A 12,402-nucleotide genomic window follows, 5' to 3' on the forward strand; every position below is an offset into this window, starting at 1 on the left:
AAAAGTTACCCAGACTCTACCCAGTCAGGGTTTATTTTCTGCTCTTGGAAATAATAGACTTGTGCCTTATTTCAGAATTAGTTTGATTCTTGAGGAAAACTAACTTCACAATTAGAAAGAAACCAATGCTCTGGAACTTTTGCCAGAAGACTGACAGAGTTTCCAGACACTCTATAATGCTTTGCTCAACAATGGTTAATGTATCTAAACTCTTTGTTACCTTGCTTTTGTGGGGCAGCACCTTTTTCTTAACGTAAGGTGGTGTTTCTGCATAAAAGGTCATCTCCTGAGATTTCAGTCTTTGTTTGATGTTCAGAAGCTGGTGGTTTATTGGTTTGTGTATCTTTCCTGTTTCGCTGGCTGAAAGCTAGCAAATCAATAAATCAGGAGGTTATCCGTGGTTGGTTTTCTGATAGCGAAATAAGTGACAGCTACTTGTTACGTGGGCTAGGAGCGTTGTGTCCCAAATCAGTGTTTGAGGAAATCATTGCCATTTTATAGATATAAGTACTAATACTAAGTACCCCTTTTTGAAATAAGGAATGATATGAATAGGTCTGGAATATATAATAAAACTAGAATGGGGTGCCTGGGTGGCTCAGTTGGTTAAGTGTCCAACTTTTAGTTTCAGCTCAGGTCATGCATGATCTTATGGTTCCTTGAGTTCGAGCCCCACATCAGGCTCCGCACTGGCGGTGTGGGCCTACTTTTGATTGTCTCTCTCCCTCTCTCTGGCTCTTTCTTTCTCGCAAAATAAATAAGTAAAAACTTAAAAAAAAAAAAAAAGTAGAACATATTCATAGCTGATTTTGGAGCTAGACCTATTTATGGTATATCTGTTGTAACTGAAACTGAATCAAACCATGAGTAGCTAAATTACTTGACTGTGAATTAGAGAGATTAAATTTATTTAGCTAAGCTACTATTTGCTATGTACTACTGTTTCTGGGGTTTGTGTTTTCAGGGATTATGAGGAGTAAGGAAGTTACAGGTAGCTACTAAAACTGAATGTAAATGGTTAAAATAAGTGAAGTGAAACTAGACTACAGTAAAAAATAATTCTTTAGTGGTGAATGTGTTTGTTGGGGCCCAAGGAAGAGGGATGTTTGAGAAACAAAACCTAAACTGGAACTAAAGTGGGTATATATTGTGCAGAACATCTGATTAAGTAATAATAATCCCTTAAGAGCAAGAATCACATACAACACGATCAGTATAGCACCTAAGATTCTGTAAGTTCTAAAACTAATTACAAAAATAATCATAGATAAAGGACCAGGCACTGGAGATAATCACGACAGAAGTTGATTCTTTAACCTTTTCTGCCTCTGAGGTATTGATTCCTGATTCTATTATAATAGCTTCAATTTTGGAAAGAAAGCATGTTAACATACTATCGCTCTGTAGCTACACTTGAGACCCTCCCTTCCCCCCTCCTCAAATTGTAAGTTAGGTAGCCTGAGTCAGAAAGCCTTTAAAGTTCTCTGTAAGTTTATTTGCACAGGGTTTAGGGGAGGCCTAACCACAGGAAAGAATTAATACACTGTAATTGTCAACAGGATTGGGATTCTTCTTTGGTAAAGACTTTCAAACTGAAGAAGAGAGAAAAGAGGGTAGGTATGGTTTTGTTTAATTTTTGTTGCCGTTTTTACAAAATAGCAATAAAAGATTTTCTCTAGAATTTTTGCCTAGATACAGCATTCCTGACCTGTTGCTCTAGTCATTGTTAAACACTGACTACAAAATGAATTTATGCTGGGGGGCAGCATTGATGTTCCTTAAGGTGGGAACTCAGGACAGAATCTTGTCCTATTTCACTGTTCTGGCTGCTTCAGTTCATTCATGGGGTGGAAAAGGATATACTTAAGTTTGTTTTGAGTTGTCATATGTATTTTTACGCAGTACTTTTGTACTCTAATAAAATTTTCAGATGAAATGTGTGTATAATGGGATATGCGGAGATCTGTCTGTGTGCAGTTGTTCAGGGTACTTCATATGTTTCCAGAGTCTTCATGTACTCAGATAGGATTACAGCTGTACTCTTTCTGGTGCTGTCATCTAGATTTTTCCAAAGCTTGCTTGTTTCTTCTAGGGCACTGAGGGCACTTTTGTATTGGTACAATGTAAGCTTTAAGAAATGGAAATAGAATGGGAGAGAGCACATTGTCATTTACCATAGCCCTGGTAGCTAGGACTTGCACCAGGTTGTCTAATGGAATAATTTTGTCTTCTGTGCTTCAGATCTTCTATTTGGCACTGAACTTATTGGTCTTTGTTTCCTTTCTAGCGTTCTAGTAGCCGACAATTCATTGATGGTCCCCCTGGACCTGTAAAGAAGACTCGTTCCATTGGCTCCACAGTAGACCAGGTAAGAAGATTCAGGCCAAGAGAATTGTGGTTGTGAACACATCAGAGATTAGTGGCCCCAAGCATTAAAAATCCTGAGTCAACATTGCAGTGTTATTTTGAGAGAGAGATTTGGTGAGTTTTTCAATGTAATAGGATCCTCATCATCCTTATGAATGGAATTACTCTGAATAAACAACTCTCAGCTTTATATTTGATTCTTCATTGCTTGTATGTGTGCCTCTGTGACACACATATATATATATTTTCATTTTTTTTTTTTACTTTTGAGAGAGAAAGAGACAGAGCATGAGCGGGGGAGAGGCAGAGAGAGGAGACCCAGAATCCAAGCAGCAGGCTCCAGGCTCTGAGCTGTCAGTACAGAGCCCGACGCGTGGCTCAAACCCCACGAACCGTGAGATCATGACCTGAGCCAAAGTCGGAGCCTCAACCAACTGAGCTACCCAGGCGCCCCTATATATATTTTTTTCAATATTCTTTTTATTTGTGTATTTAGTTTTTAGTTTTTGAGAGAGCGAGTGTGTGTGTGTGAGCAGGAGAGGGGACAGAGGGAGAGAGAATTTTAAGTCGGCTCCAGCCCAACACAGAGCCCGAGGGGGAGCTCCATCTCACAACCATGAGATCATGACCTGAACCGAAATCAAGAGTCGGGCACTTAACTGATGAAGCCACCCAGGTGTCCCTGTTTTTTTGTTCTGAAGTATGAGGTTTCAACTTAAGAGTGTTTTGAGCTGGGTCCTTAAGTCCTGACCAAGATTCAGGAACTTTTCAACCACTCCAAAACACCCTATGGAGGGGTGTTTAGCGGAGGGGAAATTAGATTCACATGTTTATTCCTCGCTCATTTCTGTTTTTGTTTCAGGGGAATGAATCCATAGTTGCAAAAACTACAGTGACTGTTCCCAATGATGGCGGGCCCATTGAAGCTGTGTCTACAATTGAGACTGTGCCATATTGGACGAGAAGCCGAAGGAAAACAGGTCCACTGGGTTTTTGGTTAAATTGCCTGTGTAAAGCAACTGGTAAAATTTGGGGAGACTTGGTTTTTTAGAATCCTTCCTTCGTTTCTTGCACGTTTCTGCACAGTATCATACTCTGCCTTTGGGTTGCTAGCCTGGCCTAGGCCACTTGTGTATAACTTGTTATTCTTGAACTGATTTTTCTGCATAGCTGTTGTAGTCACTTCTGATTATGGTTACAAATTACTGGTTGTCTACCAGTTATTTTAGAATCAGGGTTAAAATTCATAAGGGACAAAATATTAAGACACAAAGGCTTAAAGTTGGTTGTTTCCTAGGTACCTTACAACCTTGGAACAGCGACTCTACCTTGAGCAGCAGGCAGCTGGAGCCAAGAACGGAGACAGACAGTTCCGGCACTCCACAGAATAATGGAGGGATGCGCCTGCATGACTTTGTCTCTAAGACGGTAGATCCGTGATTCTCCTTCTTTTGGGCACACTTAAGTTTTTTTTCTCTTTTAATGTTTGTTTATTTATCTTTTTAATGGAAAATTTTAATTTAGTTTTTGGGTTTTTTTCGAAAGAGAGGGAGCATGAGAGCATGCGTGAGTGGGGGTGGGGGCAGAGAGAGAGGGGGACAGAGTTTCCAAAGCGGGCTCTGCACTGAGCAGAGAGCCCGATGTGGGGCTCAAACTTACAATTCATGAGATCACGACCTGAGCTGAAGTTGGATGCTTAACTGAGCCACCCAGGCACCTTAGGGCACACTTAGTTTTTTGATTGTGAAATTAATATATACCAGGAGCAGATTTAAATAACTTAGTGTTAGAAAGTTAAATGTCACGTCTCCTTCTTTCGTTTCCACTTATCAGGGCTAACTGCTGGTTACAGAAGGTGTGTATCTTTCCATTCTGTGAGTAATGTTAAATTAAAACAAAGCCAATTTTTCAGAAACAATTGTTTATGCTTTTCGGTGATACATATTTACATTGTATTCTTAAAAATAGCATGTATTACATTTGTCCCATTGGATTTCCTCATAAAAACCCAAGCAAACTGACTGAGGCTCAGAAGAATCAATTGCGTTGTTGAGCCACAGGACACTAAGTGGCAGAGTTAACACGGAGGTTCTGTGACTCCTTGTCAGCAGATTCTTTCCACTACTCTACACTGCCCACTTCCAGGTGGATGACCTTATGCAAGTTACACAGGCTGTTTTTGCTTCTATTCCCTTATCTTAAAACAAAGAAAACAAAACCTATATTGTAGGATTATTGCGAGAATTACACAAATAAGTGTAAAGGAATTAAGAGGTTGTTGGTTGTTGATGATGATAATTTTCTAATTCAGACCATTCTGTTCTTTCTGCCCTCTTTTGTTCTCAGGTTATTAAACCTGAATCTTGTGTTCCATGTGGAAAGCGGATAAAGTTTGGCAAGCTGTCTCTGAAGTGTCGAGATTGTCGTGTGGTCTCTCATCCAGAATGTCGGGACCGCTGTCCCCTTCCCTGCATTCCTACCCTGATAGGAACACCTGTCAAGATTGGAGAGGTATGACCACGTGTGTGACAGCTGTGGGAGCTGTCCTTGTGTTATGGCTTCTTTAGCTTTTCCAAAGCTTACTGTCTGTTTTTATCCTAAAATAAGTGATACGAAGCATATTTTTTTCCATGAATGTTGAAGAGAAATTATAAAATGTTAATTTGCAGGAGAGTCCTGCTTGGGTTTGTCTATTTAGTAACTTTTCTACACCAAACTCCTCTTCCCTTCCCTTCTCTCCCTCCCTCCCTTTCTCCCACCCTGTCCCCTCTTCCCTACTCATACTCTTTCCTTTCCTTCCCTTTCCTCCTTTCCTTCCTTATTCCTTTCCCTTCTTTCCTTTCCTCTCCTCTTCTCTTCCTTCCCCTCCACACTCTATTCCTATTTTGTAAAATTTCAAACATATACAGAAGTAGAGAGATTAGAATAATCCCTGGTTCCTGTCACTCAACTTCTGTGATTACTACTTCATGTCCAATTTTGATTTATCAATACCCCCATGTCCTCCTGGCCCTGTGTAGTGAATTGTGTTGAAACAAATCCCAGCCATCCTGCAATTTCATCTGTGAATGTACTTTCTCTTATGTTAGAGATATTCTATACTAGGCTATTAAGATTAGATTGCTTATTTCTAAACATTGATTCAATCTGTTAATAAATTATTTATTGTATGACCAGTGTTAAGATTCAAAACAAAATGATTATGCTGCTATCCAGCCCCCAGCAAATCAAATGTTACTTTTTTTAATCTTAGGAGTTCTTATTTGTGCCTGTAATTGGTTACAAATTTTCTGTACTCTGATATAGAACCATGGAGTTCTCCCCTACAGATACGTTTGTGTCCCGAGCAACTGTGACTTGTGTTAAATAATTTTTCTTACTAAGAGTAATAGAAGTGTAAAAAGGTTTTCTTTTTTAGAATAATAAATTAGTTTATATTAAAGGCTATACCTGTAATCTTGTCATTGCTTGTTTTCTGAGGCCCTTGAGTAGAAGAGAAGCAGGAGTAGAGTTGTAGATAGTGGTCATATTACTTGTTCATGCAAGAATGTGGTACGTGACCAGAAACCAGTCCTGGTGTGGAGGTAGGAAAAAAAAAAAAACAACAAACGGAGAGTCTCTGTTCTAATGTATGCTTTGGGAACAGGAATTTAAAAGTAAACATGACGTCCCAACCTGAGCATGAGTTTGGAGACGTTTTTCCTATTCATCTTCATTTGCTGGTCTAAGTGGTAATAAATAATAACTTAAAACTCTCCCTTTTCAGGGAATCCTGGCAGATTATGTGTCCCAGACTTCTCCAATGATTCCCTCCATTGTTGTCCATTGCGTAAATGAGATTGAGCAGAGAGGGCTGACAGAGGTAAGAGTCAACCTTCAGAGAGCGTGAATCTGTTATTTGTGTTAATGATTAGGAGGTTCTTTCTGAAAGTGTCACCTTGATAATAGACAGGCCTGTATCGGATCTCTGGCTGTGACCGGACAGTAAAAGAGCTAAAAGAGAAATTCCTCAGAGTGAAAACTGTACCCCTCCTCAGCAAAGTGGATGATATCCATGCTATCTGTAGCCTCCTGAAGGACTTCCTTCGAAATCTCAAAGAACCCCTTCTGACCTTTCGGCTAAACAAGACTTTTATGGAAGCAGCAGGTAAGAGTAGATCTTTAATTCTAGAATGTGAGTGCCCCAGGGGCAGGAATTTTTGACTCTTCTGTTTACTGCCCAGTACAGTGCCTGCCATATAGTAGATGCTCAAATACTTTGATGAAGAATGCCTGTATCCATGTTCCTGGTGCCTGTCCTCTTCCTGTCTAAACTATACAGGGCGTTAACAGGGTTTGTTGTTGTTGTTATTTTTGGTAGAGTTTGAGATTGTCATTTTGAACTTGGAGCCATCTTTGGCTTCTTTTCCCCCACACCACATTTAATCCATTGGCAAATCTTGTCAGCAGAGGTCTTGTAAAATTTATCTTAAAATTGAAATTTGCCACTCCTACTACTACCCCTCTTGACATCTCTCATCCTGGAGTGACAGAAGAACCTAGTGTTTTCCCTTTTCTACTCTGGCCATCGACACTGTGATCCTCATATAGTATCCAGAGGGGTCCTTTTAAAATTTATATTAGATGATAGCCCTTCTGTCTTTAGTATCTCCAGTGGCTTCCCATCACTCTCGGAATAAAATCCACAGCCCTTAACATGGCCCCAAAGACCCCACCTGTATGAGCTGGCTCCTTACGTCTCTAGCATCATTTCTCTCCATGCCCTTCCCTTCTTTCTTCTTCTCCACTTGTTGGGGTTCTTGCGACTCTTAGCACTTGACAAGCTCACTCCCATCTTGAGGCCCTCGCATTTGTTATTATTTCAGCCTGGAATGTATTTTCATGATTTGTCCTTCCTTCCTCCCTTTCTTTCTTTTGGGTTTCTTCTTGGGTGTCTTGTCCTCAAAAACACCTTTCCTGACCACCTTGTCCAAAATAACCGCTCCCATTACTTTCTAGCTTCCCCTGTGTATCACTACCTGATAGATACCTGCTTTTTGACTGACTCCTCTAATAGAATGTAAGTTCCATGAGGCAAAGTCTTTGCTTAATTCCGCTTTACCTGAGCACTTAGAATAGTACCTGGTACATAGTGGGCCCTTGAACATGTTTTATAGATGAAAACCTTCTTGGTAATTGTAGTCGCTGCGGCTGTAGGCCTGCCTTCCCAGCACAAGGCTTGCTAGCTGCTTTCCCTAACTGCAGGGGCCGATTTTTGTGAAGGTTCCGATTTCTAATATTGAGCTGTTGGCTAGTGTCCTGCTTGTTAATGAAACTGGAGTTCGTTTCAGTCATGAACCTAATCAGAAGTTTCAGAAGCTTACTGTATAGATGACACTTTGTGGTCGATCACTTGGAAGCCCGCTGTCAAGAGAAAGAAGTCTAGGCCTCTTGGTGCTTTCCTTTCATTTACAGAAATCCCAGATGAGGACAACAGCAAAGCTGCCATGTACCAGGCTATTGGTGACCTGCCCCAGGCCAACAGAGACACATTAGCTTTCCTTATGATTCACTTGCAGAGGTGAGTACAGCAGAAACTTGTTTCTGAGAGGTTGGGAATTTGCCACTGGGAGCATAATGTGGGTTGGGTGTTAGGGAGGGAACGTGAGGGGTGAATTGTTTTCTGGTGGATCTTATATTTTCTGGTAGATCTGCATTTAAGTGGATGGACAAAGTCTTCTAATTGAATATTCTCTTGTTTAGAGTGGCTCAGAGCCCAAATACTAAAATGGATGTGGCTAATCTGGCTAAAATCTTTGGGCCTACCATAGTTGCCCATGCTGTGCCTAATCCAGATCCAGTGGTAATGTTGCAGGACATCAAACGTCAGCCCAAGGTAGACAAGTGCATTTTGTGTGTGTGTGTGTGTGTGTGTGTGTGTGTGTGTGTGTGTGTGTGTAACACGTATGTGTGTTAATGTTATGCGAGTTTTAATGTATTTCATAAATACACAAAAACTTGTGTAACATTTCATATATATATAAAAACTTGTATAACATGATAAAATGAGAGAGTGGTGAGAGGTAAGCCCTGAGGTTTGGGGGTGTGCTAACATGTTTGGTGGCTTTTTAGGTGGTAGAGTGCCTGCTTTCACTGCCCCTGGAATATTGGAGTCGGTTCATGATGGTAGAACAAGAGAACGTTGATCCCATGCATGTCATTGAAAATTCAAATGCCTTTTCAACACCACAGACCCCAGATATTAAAGGTAAGGCCCGAGTTGTGCTTTTTTTTTTTTTTTTTAAATAGTAGGCCAAAGTAGGGCTTGAACTCATGACCCTGAGTTTGAGACCTGAGCTGAGATCATAGTCAGATGCTTAACCAACTGAGTCACCCAGGTGCCCCCCAAGTTATGCTTCTTAAGGTACCTGACTTCTTCTCTAGTTCTGGCTATTTACTCTCTTCCTGCCTTTGCTAGAGCTATTTGGAATTCATATTCTTCAATAAAAAATTTTAAATTCATTATGAGGATTCTAACATTAAAGAAAATTTGTACAGTTCTATCCTTATTTTTTTTTATATTCATGAAACATGGTTCTCCTTTTCTTTATATACATATGGATATTTTAAAAATATAACAATTCAGGGGGCGCCTGGGGGCGCAGTCGGTTAAGCATCCGACTTCAGCCAGGTCACGATCTCGCGGTCCGGGAGTTCGAGCCCCGCATCAGGCTCTGGGCTGATGGCTCGGAGCCTGGAGCCTGTTTCCGATTCTGTGTCTCCCTCTCTCTCTGCCCCTCCCCCATTCATGCTCTGTCTCTCTCTGTCCCAAAAAAAATAAATAAAAAAAAAAAACGTTGAAAAAAAAAATATAACAATTCAGATATAGTTTGATCTTATTTCACGTAGCATATTGTGAGAACTTTTCCTGTTACTATGTATCACTTTTATGGTTGTAAACTATAATTTAGTTACATGTTCTATTAAGAATTGGTGTTATTTATAACATATATGCCACGTCTTTATCCATTCATCCATCGATGGACATTTGGACTCTTTCCATATGTTGGCTATTGTTGATAACCAACTTGATTTCTTTTTTTTTTTTTTAATTTTTTTTTTTTTTTCAACGTTTATTTATTTTGGGACAGAGAGAGACAGAGCATGAACGGGGGAGGGGCAGAGAGAGAGGGAGACACAGAATCGGAAACAGGCTCCAGGCTCCGAGCCATCAGCCCAGAGCCTGACGCGGGGCTCGAACTCACGGACCGCGAGATCGTGACCTGGCTGAAGTCGGACGCTCAACCGACTGCGCCACCCAGGCGCCCCTACCAACTTGATTGCTTAAAGGCTTTTGCCAATTTGTATTGCCACCAAAAATGCACGAGGCTGGTTTCTTCCAACTTTTACTGGCATTGGAGACCTATTCTTTATTTTTGCAAGATCCCTTTTTTTTTTAAAATGTTTGTTTATTTATTTTGAGAGACCACGAACAGGGGTGGGGCGGAAAGAGATGGGGACAGAGAGAGAATCTCAAGCAGGCTACACACACACACACACACACACACACACACACACACACACACAGTGTGGAGCCCGATGCAGGACTCAATTCCATGACCATGAGGTCATGACCTGAGCCTAAATCAAGAGTCGGGCATTTCACTGACTGAGCCCCCCAGGTGCCCCAAGATCCTTTTTAAGAAAGCATACTGTTTTTTCTAATACAGGTAAGAACCAAATGATCAGACGTTAGATTTGTGAAAGCTGGAGTTTGAGAATGGCCTCAATCAGGAAGTGAAAGTCAGCTATTCATTGAGCAGTTGCCTGCACAGTTCAAAAGATATACTGCTGTGTTACAAGACAATGACAGAAATGATCTCTGGGACTTTGGGCCTCTAACCTTAGCTCTTAAGTGCTTCATGGCATACTCAACTTAAAACTGGCCACTGACAAGGGTGCTTTCCTTTTTGTGCCTCCTTTAAAAATATGTCTTAACTTTGATTAAAGTGAGTTTACTGGGGCCCGTGACCACTCCTGAGCATCAGCTTCTCAAGACTCCTTCATCTAGTTCCCTGTCGCAGAGAGTCCGCTCCACCCTCACCAAGAACACGCCCAGGTATGTGGAACTGGCTGGCTTTGGAAGTAAAATAGGGCTGCTTCCTTAGGCCTCTTTTCCTATCACACCGAAGCTTATTGAAAGAAAAATTGAATGAGACCTGAGCTAGCAAGTAGGCATTAAAAGGTAATCTGGAGCCATAACAACCCCCTTTTTAAAAGGGTCTAAAGGTTTTGTTTCCCCTCTCATCTCAGGTGACAAAGAGTCGTTTACAGAGTAGTTGTGGAGGGCTTCCTATTTTTAGATGATAATATTAAATAATGTTACAGTTTACCTTTTTTTATAGACTCCTTTTTCAGTTCATTTTCTTTTCTTTTAGATTTGGGAGCAAAAGCAAATCTGCCACCAACTTAGGACGACAAGGCAACTTTTTTGCTTCTCCAATGCTCAAGTGAAGTCATGTCTCCTGTTACTTGCCAGCATTTCCTGACTGCAGGAAGGCTGCACCTGTACTCTCTGCTCTGCAGCCTCCTGGACTCATTACTACTTTTAGCATTCTCCAGGCTTTTAATCAAGTTTAATTGTGCATGGGGGTTTTATTAAAACTATATATATCTCCCTCTCTTTCTCCTCAAGTAATGTAATATCAACACCTTGTGCAGTCATTGTTGGGAACTTGGGAGATCTCTCCTGCGGTAGAAAGGATGATACAGAATTCGTTGTGATTTTGCGGGGAGGCTGGAAGAAGGTGCATCCCCTTGGCTTAAAGCCAAATGCTGCTCATGGAAGTGATCTTTCTCTGGTGTTATTTAGAACTAATTTCCCTGAGACAATGACAGAATCCCCACCTCTTTGTTAAGATTGACTTGTCTCAGGGTGGGAGGTGGGAGGGCAGGGTAAAAAAAGGTTGGACAGAGGATTTGGGAGGGCTCCTTCTGAGAACTTGGAAGATCTTCCCCCGGCATGAACTAAGCTATCATGTGGAGCCTTCATAAAAATGGGATAGGACGAGGACAGAACTAGTAATGGGGGTGTGCTTAGCTTTGATTTGGATCGATTAGGTTTAATAGTGTTAAGTGGCACAACCTTGTAAAAGTGATATTCCTACTTGTATTTATCTCTAATGGGCCTCTGGCTGGACTTTGGGTTTGGCTGGGGTCAAAGCCAGTTTGCACTTCGGTTGAATTCATTCTGATGCTTGACCCTCCTGTCCCCTTGTCCATTGGAACCCTACTTCTAAAGGTCATATGTCATCTATTTGGCGTCCCAGTTTGCAATTAAGAGTAGGCTATAAGGGAGATTGTCAATATTTTGTGTGGCAAGAAATGCCACACTCATTTTGTCTTTGCACTTTGGTTGCTAAACTCTTCCTATGGAACACAGCCACAGCTAGATAAATATGAACTTGTTCTTTTATTAAAATTATTTCCAATATCTATAAAAATGCTTTTTTCTGTAGAATGTTTTTGACCCATAGCGACCCTTTTCTGTAAAACACATATTTGGAAAAAAGTAAATAGTTTTTTCAAAATGACTATGAGGTTGATTTTCTTGTCTTGGAAGGTAACCTTCAACACTTTTTTTTAAGAAAATATTTTTCCTCAGCGTTTAGGTCTATTATTCATTTCCATTCCCTTCCCTCCCCCAATGCTGTCACCACCAAGAGTTTGTTTCTTCATTCCTCATTGTCTTTCATCGTCCAAATTGAAGTCCTAGATTTGTCCTTTGACTGTTACCTCTCATCTGAGGAAACCACTTTAAACAAAAACCAAACTTTTTAAACAAGTCTTTAGGGACCAGAATGGTGCAGTTAAAAAAAAAAAAAACAAAAAAAACCGACTCTGGCTGGCTGACTGCCTGGAACATCCTTCACTGCTGGAAGTGCCTCTGGAGTGAGCTGGGATGATTAACTGAGGGCACCTGCACTTGGAACTCTGAAGCTGGTGAACAGAATGTATCTGAGATTGAGCGTAAACAGTTGCAGGCTTAATATGTAA

General features: G+C 40.9%; 1 protein-coding gene across 6 annotated transcripts in view; it reads left to right on the forward strand.

Annotated features, from left to right (window-relative positions):
- Positions 1-11,939, forward strand: part of RACGAP1 (Rac GTPase activating protein 1) — a 29,211-nt gene extending 17,272 nt beyond the window's left edge. For all 6 annotated transcript variants that reach the window (XM_086713438.1, XM_086713440.1, XM_086713442.1 and 3 more), the window contains 12 exons: positions 1,560-1,613; positions 2,288-2,368; positions 3,230-3,347; positions 3,665-3,795; positions 4,714-4,878; positions 6,134-6,229; positions 6,316-6,514; positions 7,822-7,927; positions 8,110-8,242; positions 8,479-8,614; positions 10,357-10,465; positions 10,785-11,939. In XM_086713438.1, the coding sequence (XP_086569564.1) occupies positions 1,560-1,613; positions 2,288-2,368; positions 3,230-3,347; positions 3,665-3,795; positions 4,714-4,878; positions 6,134-6,229; positions 6,316-6,514; positions 7,822-7,927; positions 8,110-8,242; positions 8,479-8,614; positions 10,357-10,465; positions 10,785-10,860 (1,404 nt within the window). In that variant the 3' untranslated portion in view covers positions 10,861-11,939. The remainder of the gene's footprint in view (positions 1-1,559; positions 1,614-2,287; positions 2,369-3,229; positions 3,348-3,664; positions 3,796-4,713; positions 4,879-6,133; positions 6,230-6,315; positions 6,515-7,821; positions 7,928-8,109; positions 8,243-8,478; positions 8,615-10,356; positions 10,466-10,784) is intronic.
- The last annotated feature ends 463 nt before the right edge of the window (positions 11,940-12,402 follow it).

The sequence above is a fragment of the Puma concolor genome, chromosome B4, assembly GCF_028749965.1.
Source record: "Puma concolor isolate L17-30 chromosome B4, mPumCon1.1.hap2, whole genome shotgun sequence".
NCBI classification, from domain to species: domain Eukaryota; kingdom Metazoa; phylum Chordata; class Mammalia; order Carnivora; family Felidae; genus Puma; species Puma concolor.